The 24,596-nt window shown below is 42.2% G+C and overlaps 1 protein-coding gene across 4 annotated transcripts in view; it reads right to left on the bottom strand.

Annotated features, from left to right (window-relative positions):
• The window catches only part of LOC115151026 (synaptotagmin-2), an 86,609-nt gene that overhangs the window by 9,300 nt on the left and 52,713 nt on the right, over nt 1-24,596 (bottom strand). For 2 of the 4 annotated variants that reach the window (XM_029694931.1, XM_029694929.1), the window contains 4 exons: nt 7,561-7,791; nt 7,263-7,423; nt 2,596-2,724; nt 1,019-1,186 (listed from right to left, as the gene is read on the bottom strand). In XM_029694931.1, coding sequence (XP_029550791.1) covers nt 1,019-1,186; nt 2,596-2,724; nt 7,263-7,423; nt 7,561-7,762 — 660 coding nt within the window. In that variant the 5' untranslated portion in view covers nt 7,763-7,791. Of the gene's footprint in view, nt 1-1,018; nt 1,187-2,595; nt 2,725-7,262; nt 7,424-7,560; nt 7,792-17,695; nt 17,894-24,596 lie in introns of those variants that run through there. The other 2 variants (XM_029694930.1, XM_029694932.1) reach the window with 2 other exon arrangements.

The raw sequence follows: 24,596 nt of genomic DNA, 5'->3' as shown, positions 1-24,596 counted from the left end.
CCTCTACCTACATGTATATATTACCTCGACTAACCTGTGCCCCCGCACATTGACTCTGTACCGGTACCCCCTGTATATAGCCTTGTTACTGTTATTTTATAGTTGCTCTTTAATAATTTGTTATTTTTCTATTTTCTTCTTTTTTATTTATTACTTCAATTCATTTTAGTAAATACTTTCTTAACACTTAGTTTTCTTAAAACTGCATTGTTGGTTAAGGGCGTGTAAGCATTTCACTGTAAGGTCTACACCTGCTGTATTCGGTGCATGTGGCAAATACAATTTGATTTGATTTCATGGAAAGAATTCCTAGTGTTTTGTACACTCAGTGTACTTCCTTCAATTCAAATGTAACTCAAATTCTGCTTCCTGTGGGGTGTGGTCAATACAAATTCAATTTATATTAATTGTTTGAATTGAATTATATTCCCGAAATTCCAAATAAACCCCAACCCTGATTCTAAAGGCATGCATAGGATGTCATATATTGTAAATTCTCTTAACTCTTCATGGTCTCTAGTCAACCTAGGTCCAATATTACCAATTTGTATCTTTTGTATCTAGGTCTCTACATGACGGTTATGCTAAGAGAATAGACAGTGGTTTTAGCTGTGGTGGTAAGATTGCAAACAGTGCTTTCGCACTGACCCTGAGAGTCATGTGGAGTCTCCGTGGACCTCATTAAATAGTACAGAAAGCTGAAGTTAGTACACAGGCTTGAGGGTACATAGCAGGCAGGCAGACATGGCAAGCCAGCACTGCTCTACAATATAATGTGAACACAGCAAGACTTCACAATGAAAAATACATGAAGGCTTCAACCACAGTCTTAATTTTGGAAAATGGATATCATGTACTGTATGTTTACAACACTAAAACTGTTACATTTAGTTTGAGACTCCGCTGTCCTAGCCTGACAATATTTTTTCAGCATTATAGTTTGGCAGGATGATTGATGCCTTTTCCATTCCAATTAACTACTGTACAGTTCTGGTACAGAAACGGTGCTATGACTTACCTTGAAAACAAATGATTCATTGAAGACAGGGTTCAGGTTTTTCTTTTGAACCTTGGTGTCAAACTTCTTCTTCTTGTCTGGGAGGACATAGACCTTAACGTACGGGTCAGAGGTGCCTCCGCTGTCCATGGATATAAGATCTGCAGCTTGGAGTATTCCCACTGTGAGCTTTGAGGGGAGGGGCACAGTGTTCAGGTGTCAGAGACAGCACTGAGACAAACCAACAGTATCAGGTGGCAATCTCAACATGTATTCATGTATTTATTTGTGCCGATGAGCTGAGACAAGCCAACAATGTCAAATCAGGTGAAAAACCTAAATGCATTAATGTATTAATTTGTGCCAATGCATGCTTCCTGTCACTACTGCAGAGAAATGCTGCAGTCTTGTTACATAAGCTTGTGGTCTGTAAGCTGACAACCTAAAACTCCAGCAATAATCACCACAGCTCTCTTAGATGACCAAGATAAGAAACAAGCTATCCACACTAGAGCTGCCAAATGTATTTGCTGCAATGTCATAAGAAAGTCACAGAAAATAATGTTACAGTAGTTTTGCATGTTTGAAAAAGGGGTACCTGTGCTAAGTGTCATTGATTATGTTTCAGTTAATTGATTCAGTTAGAAAGAAAGGACTTGCTTTAATGTACATTTTCATCTCAAACCCTGATCCTGTGTCAGTGACTCATAAGGGACTTCCTTGTTTCAGAATGACTCAGCATTTTCTATCCTCTTGGACGTATATCACAGTGCCAATGTCCTGCATAGCGGACATACTCACTGTAATACTGACTCTAGCCATTAATTCACAAAAATGCTGAATATACTAGATACCCTCTCATTCCCAGAACCCTGATCTCGATTCACTACTCTCTTGAATATTTCGTTTAATCAACCATAATTCCAACAATTGCCAGCTGTCACTGCCCAAAAGTGTCGCTGCGCAATTCTGCTGATGTTTTTACATAGGAGCAGTTTTTTGCTAAGCTTATATAAGAATCAGCCCTGAATGAATTGTCAACTCTATAGACACTTTAATTCAACAGAGAGTATAATAAGCTAAACATCTAGTGTGACTTGCTTTAATTCATTTTTCTGCAGAAGAGGAACACGTCAAAGCAGCATTGTGCTTCTCTATCAAAAAGGAACCATTTCAACAACTGAGAAAAATATTTTTAAATCAACTACCACATCATCCTCATATGTATAAATGTAAAATTTCTCAAGGGTTTATGTTAATAAACATTGCTTGTTTCAATCTACTTTGAGGTGATGCAGGCATGCTTGCCCATTAGGCTCCCACCATGCCCTACTGATTTGAACTCAACAATGCCAAAGCTGTGGTCTCGGTCAGTAAACACTCATTTCTAGGTGGATGACTCACCACCAGTCTATTCTATGGATATCCATAAATCTGTAATTTAGATTAACTATGCCTTCAACCTATAGAATTGATGGAGTCTTACTGATAGACTGACAATGCTACAAATATTGTAATATGATAAAACAGTCTAATGCAGGTTTTCCTGAGCAGTGCCAGCAATGATTCAAAGGGGAACATGTCGGCCACTGACTGACCTTATTGTCTTGGAAATCATAGTCAAGTGAGTACTGCAGTTTGCCAAGCTTCTCCTCCTCTTTCTCCTCTTCCTCTTTCTCTTCCTCCGTCAGCCCTGTCTCACCTTCGTCATCGTCGTCATCCTGTTTCTGCGATGGTAGAACACAGGACACAGGGATCAGAAATCAGGGGCCAGGGGCCAGGGGTTAGTTGTAGCAGCCAGAAGGAGGGTGCCCCAGCCCACCCACCACAGACAGCATGCCACAGACAGACAGTGGACCTCCAGGAGGCCTGTGTTGCGTTGCTTTGCGCTGCACAGCACCAGGGTTTGTTGCGTTGACTTGCATTGCGTAGCACCGGGACCTGCTTGTTTTTGCTCCCGCTTACCTGCTCCTCACCTGGTGGCAAAGTGGAATACCATCCTGTCTCTAATGCAATCAGGGACACAGGAATGATATTTGCTAGCTTGAATTCAAAATTTCCTTTGGTGACACAATTGTTTTACCCTGTATTTTACATCTCAAAAAGACGCTTACCCTGACTTTTACATCTTTCCCAAAATTCCCAAGGAAATAGCTAACAGAGAATCCAAAAGCAGAGCCTGCATAATCTTATTTGCTTTCTTATTATTCCATTTATGTGTCACCAAGGAACGTTCCTCTCAAGTCAGGTCACCATTATTCCAGCCAAATGGTAGCTACAAGATTAAAGGGCATAGCCGGCTATGTGGATAATGTAGAAACAGTATTTCAGTTAGATTTCAGCCCGTTATGGTAACCCTGTTTCTGACATGTTCAAGTTTGCATGACTATTTCATCTGCAAAACTGTGTTTTATTTTTTTATTCTTGTTCTCACTCTTCATTGAGTGACAAAGTAATTGGGGTGCAGATGAAAAATACTATTCTAAGATTGATTGGTCATTCAGTTATCATTGTCGTCCTCATGTCCACAAACAGCCTACCATGCCCTTTATCACATGCATACAGTATATTATTAGTGTTAATCGTGGGTTGCGTTTAAACTATGTTCAAAACGTTCCATATTGGGGTTGAGTTTGTCATCATAAGCGATGCGTTATTTCAATCCTTTCAGTTTTCTCTCCGGGGTCTATGGAGCAGACCATAGCTTTCTCAGTTACATTCTCAAGCCATCATTACAAAACATGTTAGAAAAGCAAAGCAGCTACGACTTTCACTCCATGAAACCCCCCTCATCATCATCATCGTCATCTGCCCATGGGCCAGAGAGCATCACCGCGATCCTTCCACCTACCGTAGATCAGGGGTCCATCACAGTCAAGAAACACGGTGCACACATAAGACACCGAGCGAGAAGGAGGAGAGCAGAGAGAGGAAGAGGTTTGACGTTACGACACACCAGAAAACAAACACTGTAGGCAGTCAACAACACAGACAACACTAGGATGATGAAAAATGACACACTGATTGTCTGTTCGTAAAAAAAAAGAAGTCCTACTTTCAGGACCATCTTTCATCATGTGGAGACAATTAACTGATTGTTTTAATTAACTGGTGCATGGGGCCCTCTTAACGATATCAGACACATTCAGCCTGGAATTAAGCAGGAGCCCTTTTCCTCCCCCTGTTTATTCTGCTCTGTCTGAGATATGGCTCCTCAGGTCCATAGGCACCATATCCATTATCCTTAAGCATTGAGGCCAGCTTACCCTACAGAAGTAGGGTCTTAATTTGATTCTGTAGCAGTCATCCGCTAATTGGAATGCCACATATGGCACTGCTCTCTCTACTCATTACCCACTGATTACCTAGTCCCTTCCCCACAACAAAGTGTGTAATTTTTCAATGTATGTCACAATGAAGTGGGGAAGAGTGGCGTAAGTTGAGCCAAAGGGTTAGTTGAGCCACCCCTTGTTTCTAGGAAACCATACACAAAATGAATCCCATGACCACATATTTAGGAAGAGATCATAATTTCATGGAGTCTCTGAAGGAAGAAACCACATGGAAAAAATGGTTATCAATTTAGGTCTAAAAAAGTCTAATTACTTTGTTGTTTTCTTGATTCTTGTATCTAAACCAAAGTAAATGGTTTTAAGATTGGTTTGTACTTCGGTTGGGGTCTCTCTAAGCTACAATATGAGGTCCTAATCCTGGCATGAAATTGCATCCTTGTAGCTGTGTGGACTATAGTCAAAATGTTTGCTTTGTGGTAAGTTGAGCCAATGGCCACGGGGTAGGCTTAAGTTGAGGCAATGGCCACCATACCCCATACAAATTATGACTGCATTTTGTCAGTTGTATGCATTATATGCATAGTATTTTTGCAATGTGTCATGCATATGAACTCAAGATTTGGAATTTTTGTGGTTACAGTCAGAGCAGACATCATCATGTCCCGTGTATGCAAATGTAAAACAAGCAGAGGTATTAGCCCCGTTAAAGGTTACTGAGAGACCCATTCGAGCAGCAGCGAGAGAATACAAATTTGAAAGAATGACATCGAAGAGGTACATTAACAAAAAATAGAACTAAAATATACAGTACCTGTGCAAAAGAGAGGCAATGATATAGTATCAGAGGCACACAAGGTCTTATCTGATGACATGGAGTCTGAGCTTGCTAAACATATCAAGAATCATGCGGGTCAGTTTCATGGGGTTAAAATCCTCAAATGCAGAGAACTTGCCTATGAATTGGCACATTGAAAAACATCCATGTCCTAGACAACTGGTCAAGAAATGGAAGGATAAGTGACATTGAACAGAGAGATTATATGTACATTTAAGATTTACAAAATACCACACCCTCATTTCATTAATTAAACTTTGACATACCAGCACCATTACCCATTGACACGGAACACCATCACCCCCACTCACCCTAAGGCGGCTCAACTTACCAAGAGACCACATTCTTTCGGGACAAGGTATGTTTTCAAAACTGTTATGTTTACATGAATTATGATTATTTCCAGGGATACACATCCTGAAATATATCTATATATTTGATAGAAATAATACTACATTTCCCTAGTAATGCTGAGTGTAAAACATGGCTCAACATACCCCACTCTCCCCTACAGCACACATTTTAAAATGATGACAACAACAATATCAATAGAACAGATAGGATAGGGGGTTATCGACATGTCTCCCTAAAACTGTTGTAAAGTGCTGTTGATGAAAGGTCAAAGGTTTTTACTGATACACCAAGGACTGCTTAATGACCATTTGTTGTTGGTCCAATCGACATAGATATTGACAGAAACGTTCCTGAGTCCCTCCAACAAAAGAAACAATTATATAGTAAATAAAACAGGTAGCCTTATTGTTATGTAGTGTGTAGTTTAGTAGGCTAATAACTCTTGGGAGATACACTACCTGATCAAGAGTATGTGGACACCTGCTTGTCGAACATCTCATTAATATGGAGTTGGTCCCCCCTTTGCTGCGATAACATTCTCCACTCTTCTGGGAAGGCTTTCCACTAGATGTTGGAACATTGCTGCAGGGACTTGCTTCCATTCAGACACAAGAGCATTAGTGAGGCCTGGCTCGCAGTCGGCATTCCAATTCATCCCAAAGGTGTTCAATGGGGTTGAGGTCAGGGGTCTGTACAGGCCAGCAAGTCAAGTTCTTCCACACCGATCAAGACAAAACATTTCTGTATGGACCTCGCTTTGTGCATGGGGGCATTGTCATTCTGAAACAGGAAAGGGCCTTCCCCAAACTGTTGCCACAAAGTTGAAAGCACAGAATCGTCTAGAACGTCATTTTATGCTATAGCGTTAAGATTTCCCTTCACTGGAACTAAGGAGCCCGAACCTAGCCCGAACCATGAAAAACAGCCCCAGGCCATTATTCCTCATCCACCAAACTTTACAGCCAGCACTATGCATTGGGGTAGGTAGTGTTCTCCTGGCATCCACCAAACCCAGATTCTTCCATTGGACTGCCAGATGGTGAAGCATGCTTCATCACTCCAGAGGACCCTTTTCCACTGCTCCAGAGTCCAATGGCAGCAAGCTTTACACCACTCCAACCGACACTTGGCATTGCGCATGGTGATCTCAGGCTTGTGTGCGGCTGCTATGGAAACCCATTTCATGAAGATCCCAACAAACAGTTATTGTGCTGATGTTGCTTCCGGAGGCAGTTTGGAACTTAGCAGTGAGTGTTGCAACCGAGGAGACAGGCGCTACGCGCTTCAGCACTCGGCGGACTTGTTCTGTGAGCTTGTGTTGTCTACCACTTCACGGGTGAGCAGCTGTTTCTTCTAGACGTTCCCACTTCACAACAGCAGTTACAGTTGACCGGGTCAGCTCTAGCAGGGCAGAAAATTGACGAACTGACTTGTTGTAAAGGTGGCATCCTATGTTTGTCTATGGAGATTACATGGTTGAGGGCTCGATTTTATACACCTGTCAGCAACGGGTGTGGCTGCAATAGCCGAATCCACAAATTTGAAGTGGTGTCCACATACTTTTAAGTGTATATATAGCGTTTGTCTGTCAGCTATACCGAAGTCATTTCTGGTCATGTTTCTCTACTCTCATCATCAAAAAATAAGTAACTTGTTGCTTTTTACAAGACTTTTGCATTCAGATGAAATAAGAACCCTGAGTGTGATATAAGTTATGTCTTTGGGAGTTGCCTGTTCGTAGTGAACTCAGCTGAGTTTATATGCGGAGCCTGAAGCACCATACCTCGTCCCCTTTCATGTTCTTCATGTTGAAGCCATCCTTTCCCTTCTTGCCCTTCTTGTTCTTCTTCTTCTTGCAGCAGCACTTCTTTATAATGCAAAAGCAGCAGGTGAGGATGAGGAGGGCGGCCACCACAGCAATGGCTATGATAGCCCAGGAAGGGACTGCAACACAAACACACAGTATGGGTTAGATTAAGCTCCTTTGAGATTTTTCACCTTGGTCTTTTCTGTTCCAACATTATACCATGCATAGTACATGAGTATGAGTCAGAGGTGGGAAAAAAACAGGGAGGACTTACGTGGGATCTTATCGATCTCGTTCAAGAATTTGCTCTTGATCTCTTCGAACATGTCATTCTTGGACTCTGTACCATTGCCTGGGGGTTCAGCCACTGTGGTGGCGATTGCTACGGCTGGGGCCGCGGTCATGGTGGCACCGGTGCCCGTGGGCTCTGGACCTACCATGGCCTCCGGCTTATTCTTGAACAAGTTCCACTTCATCGTCAATGACTAGGCCACGCACACAGTCCCTGGGGTAAGGCACAGACACACAGAGAGGGACAGTCAGTTGTTATCACCAGCAGCACAGGCAATGAAGTGCGTAACCTTTAATATAACACACACACACACGCACAAAAGTAACAAAATGGATGATTTCCCAGGTGACTCATTGTGACCAAACTCAATGCCTTATCGCTGTGTCAGACATTAGAACAGCACATACGGTGACAAGGCTGATGAGGTCCGTAGAGAAAAGGACTTAGTCCACATCGCAGACTCTGAGGATAAAAATAATTGTGTATAATGTGCCAGCCAGAAGGCCTGCATCCTTAATGTACTATGAACTCCTGAATAAAATCAACTCAGGGATGAAAAAGTTAATCTCATTTGTTTGAGGAATGAGACACAGTATCATAAAGATCCAATGTAGCCATTTTTATGTCAATATTAAATCATTTCTGGGTAACAATTAAGTACCTTACTGTGACTGTTTTCAGTCAAAACGGTCAAAAAGAAACAAAAATCTTTTTTTTGCAAAGAGAAATTTCTCAAGCAATAATTTTTTGGGGACTGTCTGTGAGTTGTTTGAGGGGGAGGGGAAAACTGAAGAAAAAAATTATTGGCAGAGAGGTTTGGAACTCTCTTTCTTATTGGTCTATTAACTAATTGACTGCATGGTGATGTCACCAGGTAGGCCAAAACTCCATCCTACCCAAACAAGCTGACATTTCAGATGGTCTTTCCAAACAGCTCTTACACTAAAATGGCATTATAATTTTTGGAATTTCACAGTATTATTCTAACCTCAGAAAAATAAAAAATACAGGAAATCATGTTTTTGATGGCAATGGGCCTTTAATAACCTCTCTTTTGTATCGTCTGAGATCCCCAAAGATTGGAAATATGCCGCGGTAATCCCACAATTCAAAGGGAGAGACACTCTAGACAGAAACTGATATAGACCTATATGCATCCTGCCCTGCCATTCAAAAATCTTCGAAATACAAATTAACAAACAGATCGCCAACAATTTCGAATCCCACCGTACCTTCTCCACTATGCAATCTGGTTTCCGAGCTGGTCATGGGTGCACCTCAGCCACGCTCAAGGTCCTAAACTATATCATAACCGCCATCGATAAAAGACAGTACTGTGCAGTCGTCTTCATCGACCTGGCCAAGGCTCTGTCGACTCTGTCAATCACCACATTCTTATCGGCAGACTCAACAGCCTTGGTTTCTCAAATGACTGCCTCGCCTGGTTCACCAACTACTTCTCAGATAGAGTTCAGTGTGTCAAATCGGAGGGCCTGTTGTCCGGACCTCTGGCATTCTCTATGGGAGTGCCACAGGGTTCAATTCTCGGGCTGACTCTTTCCTCTGTATAAATCTATGATGTCGCTCTTGCTGCTGGTGATTCTCTGATCCACCTCTATGCAGACGACACCATTCTGTATACATCTGGCCCTTCTTTGGACACTGTGTTAACAAACCTCCAAACGAGCTTCAATGGCATACAACACTACTTCCGTGGCCTCCAACTGCTTTTAAATGCTAGTAAAACTCAATGCATGCTCTTCAACCAAATGCTGCCCGCACCCGCCTGCCCGACTAGCATCACTACTCTGGACAGTTCTGACTTAGAATATGTGGACAACTACAAATACCTAGGTGTCTGGTTAGACTGTAAACTCTCCTTCCAGACTCACATAAGCATCTCCAATCCAAAATTAAATCTAGAATTGGCTTCCTATTTCGCAACAAAGCCTCCTTCACTCATGCTGCCAAGCATACCCTTGTATAGCTGACCATCCTACCGATCCTTGATGTCATTTACAAAATAGCCTCCAACACTCTACTCAGCAAATTGGATGTAGTCTATCACAGTGCCATCCATTTTCTCACCAAAGCCCCATATACTACCCACCACTGCGACCTGTATGCTCTCGTTGGCTGGTCCTCGCTACATATTCGTTGCCAAACCCACTGGCTCCAGGTCATCTATAAGTCTTTGCTAGGTAAAGCCCCACCTTATCTCAGCTCACTGGTCACCATAGCAGCACCCACCCATAGCATGCACTCCAGCGGGTATATTTCACTGGTCATCCCCAAAGCCAACACTTCCTTTGGCCGCCTTTCCTTCCAGTTCTCTGCTGCCAATGACTGGAACAAATTGCAAAAATCACTGAAGCTGGAGACTTATATCTCCCTCTCTAACTTTAAGCACCAGCTGTCAGAGCAGCTTACCAATCACTGTACCTGTACACAGTCCATCTGTAAATAGCACACCCAACTACCTTATCCCCATATTGTTATTTATTTTATTTTTTGCTCTTTTGCACCCCAGTATCTCTACTTGCACATCTTCATCTGCACATCTATCACTGCAGTGTTAATGCCAAATTGTAATTATTTCGCCTCTATGGCCTATTTATTGCCTGACCACCCTAATCTTACTACATTTGCACACAATGTACATAGATTTTTCTATTGTGTTATTGACTGTACATTTGTTTATCCCATGTGTAACTCTATGTTGTTGTTTTTGTCGCACTGCTTTGCTTTACTTTGGCCAGGTGGCAGTTGTAATTGAGAACTTGTTCTCAACTGGCCTACCAGGCAAAATAAAGGTGAAATAAAAAATATATAACTAAATAAAAAATATATTACATGAAGGTCAATGGAATCAAATTCTATCAACAAGACCCTCAGTCCCTTGTGAAAGTCAATATTCAACATTACAGAATTACATCACGGTCAGTTAGGGATTAAACAAAAATTAATGATGGGAGTTAATACAAATTCTACTTGAAGTGGAAAATGTGCTAGATAAATATGGCTCCCAATCCAAAATGAGTTCCAAAGAGGGCTATCTTCCAGTTATAATGAGTGATCTGTTTCCTCTGAAGGAATGGCGAAGACTTAGGTGATTATACGTGTCTTCTGAAACAATGATCTCCACAAATTTGAAATGAGGCACTTGTGACTGAAACATCCTGCTTTCTTGCAAATCCTAATAGGATTAGCATGGATGCTGTACTGAAACAATTTACACTGTGAGAAGGTGAGATGGAGAGGCTGATTGGGAATTATCACCTTTGAATGCATATTAGACCAACGGTTATATCCCCCGGTTATTGCCAAATGCTCTCCCAAAAGTTCTTAGTAGTTGCCATTATTGTGTAATGATTCATATTTACAAAATGTATAACAGTGAATGACTCCTCAAGTCTAATAAGGGGCATTCTCATTACAAGAAACAAAAATGTGACGGATGAGATCACTGTGCAAATGCAAAGACATACAGTGGTGTAAAGTAACTAAGTAAAAATACTTTTAAGTATTACTTAAGTTGTTTTTTGGGGTATCTGTATTTTAATTTACTATTTATAACTTTTACTTTTACTCCACTACATTTCTAAAGAAAATATGTTATTTTTACTCCCATTCATTATCCCTGACACCAAAAAGTACTGCCAAATTCACGAGAAAACGTGGTCATCCCAGACTCGCTAAACACAAATGTTTCATTTGTAAAGGATGTCTGAATGTTGGAGTGTGCCCCTGGCTTTTTTAAAATTTGTTTAGAGTTGTGCCATGTGGTTTGCATAATATAAGGAATTTGAAATGATTTATAGCATTTACTTTTACTTTTGATACTTAAGTACATTTAAAACCAAATACTTTTAGACTTTTAATCAAGTAGTGTTTAACTGGGTGACTCACTTTTACTTGAGTCATTTTCTATTAAGGTATCTTTACTTTTACTCAAGTATGAGAATTGGGTTATTTTTCCACCACTGATTACATGAAGCAAAGGCGTACTGTAGATTCTCTTTCTACTCATCTAACCTGATGGATGCAATTTTAGCAATAGTGTTCATCAATCTGACCGCAATCCTCATTCACGAACCACAATCATAAAGAATACGATAGCATGAAACGCTATAACCACGTACTGTCTTCTTTGGGGATTTCTATACACTACAAACATACTGACAAAATCAGTTCTCCTCTCAGGCCTTAGCAAGCTTCATATAATTCTGTGCCAGTTCTGTGTTGCTCTCATGGGCAGCGACAGGAGGGGAGAATAGGGAATGTACATTAGAGTCTGAAAAATGATGTCCCAGAATTCAGAGCTACACCCTGGTCATTCTCAGGGGTGATACCAGCATATGATTAACATTTACAGATCACGGTGATACTCTTTGTGAGTCATGCTCATCTTTGATTGGGTAGGGCTGAGCAAGGCTGAGCAATGGCACAATAGTATGAAAAGGGTGCCTCTAACCTAGAGCCAGCCACTCAACAATGCATAGGATAAAGAGCTATTTGTTCCCACATGGGCATTGTTCGGATCTGCCTCCCTATTGTCCCTATTCTGTTGTTCTCCCAGGAAAGGATATCTAAGGTGAAAAATGACACAGACATAATCCTCTATTCTGCACATATGGAATTGGTTGTAGATCCATTACTCACAAAATCAATAATGGCAGATGACGAGAAGAGAGTAGATGTGCAACTCACAAGACAGAGGCATCTCTTAAATCCTATTAGTCTGGTAATAGATTAACCCGATCCATCTCTCCTGACATCTACAAACACTCTCTGGAGAATTAGCTGATGCAAAATACCATCATTGGAGAATGATGGTTTACAATATTTTCATACACAGTGAAGGAGTGTTGGTTTGTAAACGGATAGAAACTGGATATTAATTAAGATTATCTGGTTATAGTATATATATACATTGAGGTTGTAATGGTAGTCGTGTGTGTGTGGGTGTTTGTGAGTGCGTGCGTGCGTGCGTGCGTGCGTGCATGTGTGCATGTGTATGTGTGTGTGTGTGCGTGTGTCAAATAAAATGTTATTTGTCACATGCTTCTGTAACAGGAATTGTAGTGTTTGTGCTTTTCTTATAACCAATTTTTGCGTTCTATTCATGTGCTGTTCCAATAACCAATGTCTGTGTTCATGCAAGTGGCTGACTGTACAAATCAGACCTATCAGTACCTGCAATTTGGCAGTACGCCCAGACCGTGTTTAGAGAACGAATGACCGAGAACGAACGAAAGACATCTCAGTTTCAAGGTCTCAGGTTAGAGAGGAGAAGCCTCGTAAGTGTTCTGTCACATGTTTTGAAACAATATTGGTCGGTCACATGAATGAAACAACACGGTAATGATTAATTAATTATGCTAAATCACGCAAATATAACTTGTCTGTGTATAGCTGTATATAAGACAACTGCTGGGTCTGCCCAGGAAGAGCTCCTGATTGACATGTGTACTATGGTGCTTTGAGTTGTTTGGAACCTCTCCAGTGCAATGACAATAAACAATGATTCATTTAAGATTGACTTCGAGTGTCCCTGTGTAAAAAAAATCCCACAATACTTCATAAACAACAGGTGTAGACTGACAGTGAAATGAGTACATATGGGTCCTTCTCCACAATGGAGATATCTTATTTTTTCATATATATATAACACAAGGAATATTTTTTTTTATAATAACACAAGGAATAAATACACAATGAATAACTTGGCTATATACACATGGTACCAGTACAGAATCGATGTGCAGGGGTACGAGGTAATTGAGGTAGATACACACATATAGGTAGGGATAAAGTGACTAAGCAAAGGGATAGGTAATAAACAGTAACAGCAGTGTATGTGAATTAAAAAAAAGTTAGTGCAAAAAGGGTCAATGCAGATATTTCGTGTAGCTATTGGTTAACTATTTAGCTAACTAGTTAGCAGTCTTATAGCTTGGAGGTAAAAGCTGTTCAGGGTCCTGTTGGTTCCAGACTTGTTACATCGTTATCGCTTGCCATGCGGTAGCAGAGAGAACAGTATGACTTGGGTGGCTGGTATTTGATCATTTTTAGGGCCAATCTCTGACAGGTCCTGGATGGCAGGGCGCTCAGCCCCAGTAATGTACTGGGCTATATGCACTACCCTCTGTCGCCCCTTGAGGTCAGATGCCAAGCAGTTGTCATACCAAGTGGTGATGCCAGTCAAGATGCTCTCAATGGTGCAGCTGTAGAACTTTTTGAAGATCCGAGGGCCCATGCCAAATCTGTTCAGCCTCTTGAGGGGGAAGAGGCGTTGTTGTGCCCTTTTCATGACTGTGTTGATTTGTGTGGACCATGACAGTTCCTTAGTGATGTGGACACGAGGAACTTGAAGCTCATGACCTGCTCAACAACAACCCTGTCGATGTGGATGGGGGCATGCTCGCCCCTCCATTTCCTGTAGTCCATGATCAACTCCTTTGTCTTGCTGACATTGAGGGAGAGATTCTTGTCCGGGCACCAAATGGCCAGGTCTCTGACCTCCTTCCTGTAGGCTATCTCATCATCTTCGGTGATCGGGCCTACCACCGTTGTGTCGTCTGCAAACTTAATGACGGTGTTGGAGTCGTGCGTGGCCACGCAATCGTGGGTGAATAGAGAGTACAGGAGGGGACTAAGCACGCACCCCTGAGGGGCCCCCGTTTTGAGGGTCAGCATGACGGATGTGTTGTTGCCTACCCTCACCACCTGGGGATGGCCTGTCAGGAAGTACAGGATCCAGTTGCAGAAGGAGATGTTTAATCCCAGGTCCTTAGCTTAGTGATGAGCTTGGATGGAACAATGGTGTTGAACACTGAGCTGTAGTCAACAAACAGCATTCTCACATAGTTGTTCCTCTTGTCCAGGTGGGAAAGGCCAGTGTGGAGTGGAATAGAGATTGCTTAATCTGTGGATCTGTTGGGGCGATATGGGAATTGGAGTGGGTCCAGGGTGTTAGCTCAGTCATATCATTACATGGTCACTCCTATCATTGCTATCCTTACCCCCTTCTGACACCCAGGTGGCGACATGCATCTCTGCGTGCCTTGCAGATATCTCAACTTGGATGTCAGCCCACCACCTCAAGCTCAACCTTGACAAGACAGAGCTGCTCTTCCTCCCAGGAAGGCCTGCCCGCTCAAAGACCTCTCCATCACAGTTTACAACGCCACAGTGTCGCCCTCCCGGAGTGCAAAGAACCAGGGTGTGACCCTGGAAAACACACTGTTGTTCTCTGCAAACATGAAAGCAGTGATTCGCTCCTGCAGGTTCAGGCACTTGTCCTCTCCCATCTGGACTACTGCAACTCGCTGTTGGCTACGCACCCCGCTTGTGCCATCAAACCCCTGCAACTTATCTAGAATGCTGCAGCCCGCCTGGTTTTCAACCTTCCCAAGTTCTCCCATGTCACCCCGCTCCTCTGCACACTCCACTGGCTTCCAGTCAAAGCTAGCATCCACTACAAGAACATGGTGCTTATCTACGGAACAAGCAAGAGTAATTGCCCCTCCCTACCTTCCGGCTATGCTCAAACCCTACACCCCAACCCGAGCACTCTACCACCTCAGGTCTCTTGACCCCTATGGGAGCGCAGCTCCTGCTCCACCCAGTTCAAGCTCTTCTCTGTCCTGGCACCCCAATGGCGGATCTTCCCCCTGAAGCTAGGAAATATCTTCTGAAAATATCTGAAACCCTAACTCTTCAAACATTAAATAATCATCCTACTTACCTGGTGAACCCCAGGTTACTTTGACATTTTACTTTGACATTTTTGGGGCACAGGGACTATGCATCTAGATATTACAGACTGGGTCAGGGAGTGGTTGAAAATGTTAAGGAGACACTTGCCAGCTGGTCAGCGCATGCTCTGAGTATGCCTCTGTCTGGCCCTGCGGCCTTGTGAATGTTAACCTGTTTAAAGGTCTTACTCACATCAGCTGTGGAGAGTGTTATCACATAGTCATCTGGAACAGCTGGTGCTCTCATGCATAGTTCAGTGTTGTTAGCCTCGAAGCGTGTACATAAGGTATTTATCTCGTCTGGTAGGCTTGCGTCACTGGACAGCTGCTGGTTTGCATTTGTAATCCGTGGTAGTTTGCAAGCCCTGCCACTTCCGATGAGCATCAGACCCGGTGTAGTAGGTTTCGATCTTAGTCCTGTATTGACGCTTTGCCTATTTGATGGTTCGTCAGAAGGCATAGCGGGATTTCTTATAAGCATCAGGATTAGTGACATACTCCTTGAAAGCGGCAGCTCTAGCCTTTAGCACAGTGCGGATGTTGCCTGTTATCCATAGTTTCTGGTTGGGATATGTACGTACAGTCACTGTGGGAACAACGTCATGTGCCTGTATGTCTGTGTGTATCTTGTTGTCTGTGTGTGAGAGGCTCTCCAATGCAGCAAGCTTCCCAGAGGTTTATCATTCCCCTCTAAAAGGGCTGGAAGACAAACGATCTGTCTTAGTTTATTCAAAATGCAATTTCTAGGGCCCATCTAAATGAGCAAGCAAGGCAATTGGACAGATTTGTCAAACATGGCTGGCAAACACAGAGCTTAACCCTGATTACATGTGTCCTCACTGGGGACAAACAGACACACACAGGCCTACAACAGTTATTTACTGACGCTAGATCCAGACAGCCTAAGATAACCATGTGCACCCCATTTTGTATACATTTTACCATCAAGAAGAATGTTACATTGTCAAACCAAAAGCTTTTTGTTGTATTGTTTGGATGTAAAGAGATGCTTCAATGCAGCTGACATATTACAACATATATGATTCAGAATTGTTTGTGTTGTGTTGAACTATACAGTTCTTTACCTAAGATACCAAGCATAAAGGCAATGGTATCTGTAGGAAATGTATTGTCTAGAGTGGCAACAGACAGTGAAATGATCGAAACATGGGTCAGCAGCAACAGTAAAACAGTATTCTGTCAAGTCTGTGGCTGGGATTCAATGCAAGGAGGTGTTTAATCCCAGGTCCTTAGCTTAGTGATGAGCTTGGATGGAACAATGATGTTGAACACCACGGCTATAGGTAATTTATGTTTGAGCCGGCATATGCTTTATTTATCATGAATGCAAACAGCCCAGAAAATGCCTTTGACAGCCGCATTGTCGGCTGTATAGTGCGCTGCTCTATAATGCACCTTGGATTGAATTCAGGAATGTGTATTCATTGACCTATAGTCCACAAATCAATAGACTGTGCATCTTCAAAAGGTGCAGTGTAGTGTTCTAAAAACCTTAAAATAGCTAGAGGCTATACGATACCCCACTCCGCAAGACGTGTTCCATTCAAGACTACTTGTGAAACATTACAGGAGACAAACTAGTTGTTGCTGAGCAAATCAAATCCAGCCGAATTGCCTCTGTCTGATATCCAGTCACTTACAGCCGGCCTGAGGCCATGGTAGCCAATGGAGTTTGGGATCTGACCAATCAAATTACAAATTACTTTACAGATAGAATGAAAATGGCTAATATAGACATAGCTGCTTACACCATGCCCTCTCATTTATCGATATATGACAATCTGAACAGATAAGGAGAATTATATGACAAATTAAAATGATTCCTGACAAACAAATTGACATAATACATCACAACTGATCATAACAGTCCTAACAGTAATTCTCACAGGCTATATTCCAAAACTGTATAATAACTTACTGTCCTTGTCTCACTCTCATCTTGTTTAGTGGCTGTAAGGCGAAAGAGACAAGAAGAGAATGCTATCCATTCTATCTAGGTCAGTAGTATCTACCTCAAGCCTGCAGGTACTGCAGGTACACTTACATTCCAATTTCTGCATCTCTGCAGCTCAGCACTGGACAGCTCCACTTAGCTAGTCGCAAACCTGAAGCCCCAGATACACACCATACAAACACAACACAAACCAATGAAATCTTCCAACGATTTTCAGATTCCTAGGACAAATCTTCAAATGACAGAAGAACCATTGTCATTCTGATTCATTTATAATCAAGAATGTTCATTATGAAAGTTGTCCCAAAATGACCTGAATTTCTATATCATCTGCTGGTTATCCTTAACAAGGAGGAAATGAGAGCGAGGTAGAAAGTCTTACCAGTCTAATGTGATATTCGCACTGGCTGGGTGACCCATCCAATAATCAGACTCGTAGGGCTAACGTTTCAGTGTCGTGGTAACATCCCCTGAATTCTCCCATAAGCAGAGACTGCAGTCTCTCCTCTCACTTCTCTCCACTGCAGCAGAGCAGGGCAGTACTCTCCCTCTCTTTCTAGCCCTCTCTCTCCTGTACACACCGTCTCCCCCCTTTCCCACCCTCAATCAAATACCCCCTCTGTCAATTCTCTCCTCCCTCACTGTCTCTCCCTCAACATACACACTCTCTCCAATTGTCTCTATTTCTCTCTCCCTCTCTCGCTCTCTCTTTCTCTCTCCTCATTTGTAATGCTGCTCACACAGTATGTTACGCATCGGTCTAGCATCTGATGGAATGGCCATCGTAAAGGATCAATATGCAAATCCACTTGTCTCTGTTCTTAGAGGTTGTGGAATGGCTCACTGATTTACTGACAGGAGAAAGGGATAGAAGAGGGAAGAAAAGAGAGGCATGGAAGGAGAGAGAGAGATGAGAGGAGAAGAGGAGAGAAAAAAGAAGAGATAGGGGAGAGGGAGGGAGATAGGGGTGAGGATATAGGGAAAGAGAGAGAGAATGGGGAGATGAGGGATGTGGTTACTGCATTTTTCTTTTAAAGGGTGCTGTTTGTAAACTATTTCAAGTTACGCTGAAGTTAAAAGGGTAATACCATGCACTGTACTGTGTATACCAGTATTTCATCTTCAGCATACGACCATGAATAAATATTCAGTCCTCCATCTGTAGTGTTTGATATGCCATATGAGGAGTATAAAATCACTCACTATAGGCCAAGAAACCCCTTTTACAGTACCTTTATAGTACCAGTCAAATGTTTGGTTTTTCTTTATTTTTACTATTTTCTACATTGTAGAATAATAGTAAACATCAAAACTATGAAATAACACATATGTAATCATGTCGTAACCAAAAAAGTGTTAAACAAATCAAAGTATGTTTTATATTTCAGATTCTTCAAAGTAGCAACCCTTTTCTTCTTTCATGTTTCTGTGGCTGTAAAGGTAAGGATATTGTAAACATGTCACCTTAACTTTGAACTCTCAAGTTATTTAAATGCGCCTTGAGGTTACTGTCCCCACAGTACATGACAAGAATAGTATTAAGAAAGTCTGCCCTACAGTATGTGAGTCAAGATTGTGCTCAAACTGATGGGGAATTACATGTTGTTTTGCTTTGTAACACATGGCAGTTTTGCATATCCCATCCACTCATCCATTTAACTCCAGCTGAAATAACCCTTCCAACATATTGTGTCCTTTCATTTGTGCAACAAAGTGGCAACATAACAGCAATATTCATGTTCTAACAGATGTGTTGCCATTTCCTTGCACTCTCATCCCCTATAGTTTGATCCAAATCCTCCATCAGCATTCCAGTGAGGACTTCTTGGTGGAAGAATCCTATTTCTGCTCATTTCCAGAACTCTCACAAGGCGCCTCCTGAAAGAATACCTTGGCTCCATCCGCATTTGTGGGGAATTGAACAGCTGGTGAAAGCCAGGCCGCTTAGCGGGCACTCTGTCGCTGCTATGTTTCAGCGTGTTATGACTCCTTTTCACCAGATGGGGGCAGCTCACGCTGCATCACTTTATGTTAATCTGCACTGTGCATGGTCGGTTATGGCCTTGGCTGGAGGAAGTAATGAGTTGTTGTTGTCCCCCCCCCCCCATGTATTTAGAAGCATTGGATTTGTGTTTTTGCCCTAGCACTGCACAGCTGATTCAAATAATCAAAGCTTGACGATGAGTTGGTTATTTGAACCAGCTGTGTAGTGGTAGAACAAAAAAAATGAACTATGCACCCAGGGAGGGCCCCAGGACCGAGTTTGGTAAACCCTATTTCGAGGGAGTTCCCTTAACACCAGTCTATTCCTTTTAAATCGATGAGATGGAGTGCGCACTTTGGGGAGGAGGGGAGGAAATCAGGCCTCAGCCAAGCTCTGGGTAGAAGTTGGCCATAGGCACAGTTCTAGGATCAGTTTACTCTCCAATCTTAATCGTGATCCGTTAGAGGGTATGTGTTTAACACAGGTCTAGGAACAGTTTACTCTCCTATCTTAAACCCAATCCATTAGAGGGCGAAACGTTTAACACAGATCTAGGATCAGTTCAGTCTCCTATCTTAATCCCAATGCATTAGAGGGGGAAACGTTTAACACAGATATAGGATCAATTTACTGTCCTATCTTAATCCCAATCCACTAGAGCAGGAAACATTTAACACAGATTGCGGCACATCATTTGAAATGTGAAGCAAGTCACAGGATTTCCTCCTTACTATGAACAGTTTCATTTAGACCCTTGTCAAAAATGTATTGCCTTCAAATAGCCTAATGTATAGACCAGGAATGAGCAACTCCAGTCCTCAGGGACCTGAATGCTGTCAATTAAATTCAAATCAAATCAAATTGTATTTGTCACATGCGCCGAATACAACAGCTGTAGACCTTACAGTGAAATGCTTACTTACAAGCCCTTAACCAACAATGCTTTAAGAAGTTATGAGTAAAAAAAATAGATAAGTAAAAAATAGAAAATAGAAAATAAAAGTAACAAATAATTAAACGGCAGCAGTAAAATAACAAGCGAGGCTGTAAACAGGGGGTACCGGTACAGAGTCAATGTGCAGGGGCACCAGTTAGTCAAGGTAATTGAGATGATATGTACACTACCGTTCAAAGTTTGGAGTCACTTAGACATGTCATTGTTTTTGAAAGAAAAGCACATTTTTTTGTACGTTAAAATAACATCAAATTAATCAGAAATACAGTGTAGACATTGTTAATGTTGTAAATGACTATTGTAGCTGGAAACTGCAGATTTTTTTATGGAATACCTACAGTACATGGGCGTACAGAGGCCCATCATCAGCAACCATCACTCCTGTGTTCCAATGGCACGTTGTGTTAGCTAATCCAAGTTTATCATTTTAAAAGGCTAATTGATCATTAGAAAACCCTTTTGTAATTATATTAGCATAGCTGAAAACTGTTATGCTGATTAAAGAAGCAATAAAACTGGCCTAATTTAAACTAGTTGAGTATCTAGAGCATCAGCATCTGTGGGTTCGTTACAGGCTCAAAATGGCCAGAAACAAAGAACTTTCTTCTGAAACTCGTCAGTCTATTCTTGTTCTGAGAAATTAATGCTATTCCATGTGAGAAATTGCCAAGAAACTGAACATCTCGTACAACGATGTGTATTACTCCATTTACAGAACAGTGCAAACTGGCTTTAACCAGAAAAGAAAGAGGATTGGGAGGCCCCGGTGCACAACTGAGCAAGATGACAAGTACATTAGAGTGTCTAGTTTGAGAAACTGATGCCTCACAATTTTTCAACTGGCAGCTTCATTAAACAGTACCCACAAAACACCAGTCTCAACGTCAACAGTGAAGAGGTGACTCCCGGATGCAGGCCTTCTGTTGGAGTCGTGCCTGGCCATGCAGTCATGAGTGAACAGGGACTACAGGAGGGGACTGAGCACGCACCCCTGAGGGGCCCCTGTATTGAGGATCAGCATGGCAGATATGTTGTTCCCTACACTTACCACCTGCGGGCGGCCCCTCATGAAGTTCAGGATCCAGAGGGAGGTGTTTAGTCCCAGGGTCCTTAGCTTAGTGATGAGCATTGAGGGCATTATGTTGTTGAAAGCTGAGCTGCAGCCAATGAGTAGCATTCTCACATAGGTTTTCCTTTTTTCCAGGTGAGAAAGAGCAGTGTTGGCTGCAAAAAAGATTGCATGATATGTGGATCTGTAGGGGCGGTATGCAAATTGGAGTGGGTCTAGGGTTTCTGGGATAATGGTGTTGATGTGAGCCATGACCAGCCTTTCAAAGCACTTCATGGGTACAGACGTGAGTGCTACGGGTTGGTAGTCATTTAGACAGGTTACCTTAGTGTTCTTGTGCACAGGGACTATGGTGGTCTGCTTGAAACATGTTGGTGTTACAGACTCAGTCAGGGACTGGTTGAAAATTTCAGTGAAGACACTTGCCAGTTGGTCAGCGCATGCTCGGAGTACACGTACAGGTAATCCATCTGGCCATGTGAGTATTGACCTGTTTAAAGGTCTTACTCACATCGACTATGGAGAGCTTGATCACACAGTCATCCGGAACAGCTGGTGTTCTCATGTATGTTTCAGTGTTACTTGCCTCGAAGCGTGAAAATAAGGAAGAACCGCACACTCTAGGAGCTCAGATGCAAAAATGTAATATCCAACGTTTCGACAGCCAAGCTGTCTTCATCAAGGTTGCCTCGAAGTGAGCATAGAAGTAATTTAGCTCATCTGGTAGGTTCATGTCACTGGGCAGCTCGTGGCTGTGCTTCCCTTTGTGGTCTGCAATAGTTTGCAAGCCCTGCCACATCCGACTAGGGTCGGAGCCGGTGTAGTATGATTCAATCTTAGTACTGAATTGACACTTTTTCTGTTTGGTGGTTTGTCGGAGGGTATAGCGGGATTTCTTATAAGCTTCCGGGTTCGAGTCCCGGTCTTTGAAAGCGGCAGCCCTACCCTTTAGCTCAGTGTGGATGTTGCCTGTAATCCATGGCTTCAGGTTGGGGTATGTACATACGGTCACTTTGGGGACGACGTCATCGATGCACTTATTGATGAAGTCAGTGACTGATGTGGTATACTCCTCAATGCCATCAGAAGAATCCCGGAACATATTCCAGTCTGTGCTAGCAAAACAGTACTGTAGCTTAGCATCTGCTTCATCTGACCACTTTCTTATTGACAGAGTCACTTGTGCTTCCTGCTTTAGTTTTAGCTTGTAAGTAGGAATCAGGAGGATAGAATTATGGTCAGATTTTTGTACGCGTCTCTGTGTGTGAAGTAAAGGTGGACTAGAGTTTTTTTTCCTCTGGTTGCACATTTTACATGCTGGTAGAGATTAGGTAGAACGGATTTGAGTTTCCATGCATTAAAGTCCCTGGCCACTAGGAACGCTGCCTCTGGATGAGCGTTTTCCTGTTTGCTTATGGACGGATACAGCTCATTGAGTGTGGTCTTCGTGCCAGCATCAGTCTGCTGTGGTACAGTTGAAGTCGGTAGTTTACATACACTTAGGTTGGAGTAAATAAAACTCGTTTTTCAACCACTCCACAAATGTCTTGTCAACAAACTATAGTTTTGGCAAGTTGGTTAGGACATCTACTTTGTGCATTGCACAAGTAATTTTCCAACAATTGTTTACAGACAGATTATTTCACTTATAATTCACTGTATCACAACTCCAGTGGGTCAGAAGTTTACATACACTAAGTTGACTGTGCCTTTAAACAGTTTGGAAAATTCCAGAAAATTATATCATGGCTTTAGAATCTTCTGATAGACATCATTTGAGTCAATTAGAAGTGTACCTGTGGATGTATTTCAAGGCCTCCCTTCAAACTCAGTGGCTCTTTGCTTAACATCATGGGAAAATCAAAAGAAAACAGCCAAGACTTCAGAAAAAAAATTGTAAACCTCCACAAGTCTGGTTCATCTTTGTGAGCAATTTCCAAATGCCTAAAGGTACAACGCTCATCTGTACAAACATTAGTATGCAAGTATAAACACCATGGGACCACGCAGCTGGCATACCTCTCAGGAAGGAGACATGTTCTGTCTCCTAGAGATGAACGTACTTTGGTGCGAAAAGTGCAAATCAATCCCGGAAAAACAGCAAAGGACCTCGTGAAGATGCTGGAGGAAACCGGTACAAAAGGATTTATGTCCACAGTAAAACGAGTCCTATATCGACATAACCTGAAAGGTCGCTCAGCAAGGAAAAAACCACTGCTCCAAAACCACCATAAAAAAGTCAGACTACTGTTTGCAACTACACATGGGGACAACAATCGTACTTTTTGTCCTCTGTTCTGATGCAACAAAAATAGAACTGTTTGGCCATAATCACCATCGTTATGTTTGGAGGAAAAAGGGGGAGGCATGCAAGCCGAAGAACACCATCCCAACCGTGAAGCACGGGGGTGGCAGCATCATGTTGTGGGGGTGCTTTGCTGCAGGAAGGACTGGTGCACTTCACAAAATAGATGGCATCATGAAGTAGGAAAATTATGTGAATATATTGAAGCAACATCTCAAGACATCAGTCAGGAAGTTAAAGCTTGGTCGCAAATGGTTCTTCCAAATGGACAATGACCCCAAGCATACTTCCAAAGTTGTGGCAAAATGGCTTAAGGACAACAAAGTCAAGGTATTGGAGTGTCCATCACAAAGCCTTGACCTTAATCCTATTGAAAATCTGTGGGCAGAACTGAAAAAGCACGTGTGAGCAAGGAGGCCTACAAACCTAATTCAGTTACACCAGCTCTGTCAGGATGAATGGGCCAAAATTCACACAATTTATTGTTGGAAGCTTGGGAAAGGCTACCCAAAACGTTTCACCCAAGTTAAACAATTTAAAGGCAATGCTACCAAATACTAATTGAGTGTATGTAAACTTCTGACCCACTGGGAATGTGATGAAAGAATTAAAAGCTGAAATAAATCATTCTCTCTACTATTATTCTGACATTTCACATTCTTAAAATAAAGTGGTGATCCTAACTGACCTAAGACAGTGAATTTTTACTACGATTAAATGTCAGGAATTGTGAAAAACTGAGTTTAAATGTTTTTGGCTAAGGTAAACTTCCAACTTCAGCTGTGTATAGACGGCTACGAAAAATATAGATGTAAACTCTTGGTACATAGTGTGGTCTACAGCTTATCATGAGATACTCTACCTCAGGCGAACAAAACTTCGAGACTTCTTTAGATTTCGTGCACCAGCTGTTGTTTACAAATATACATAGGCCAACACCATTTGTCTTACCAGAGGCCGCTATTCTATC

This window comes from Salmo trutta, chromosome 16 (genome assembly GCF_901001165.1).
Source record: "Salmo trutta chromosome 16, fSalTru1.1, whole genome shotgun sequence".
NCBI lineage: Eukaryota > Metazoa > Chordata > Actinopteri > Salmoniformes > Salmonidae > Salmo > Salmo trutta.
This window is presented reverse-complemented; position numbering and strand designations above follow the sequence as displayed.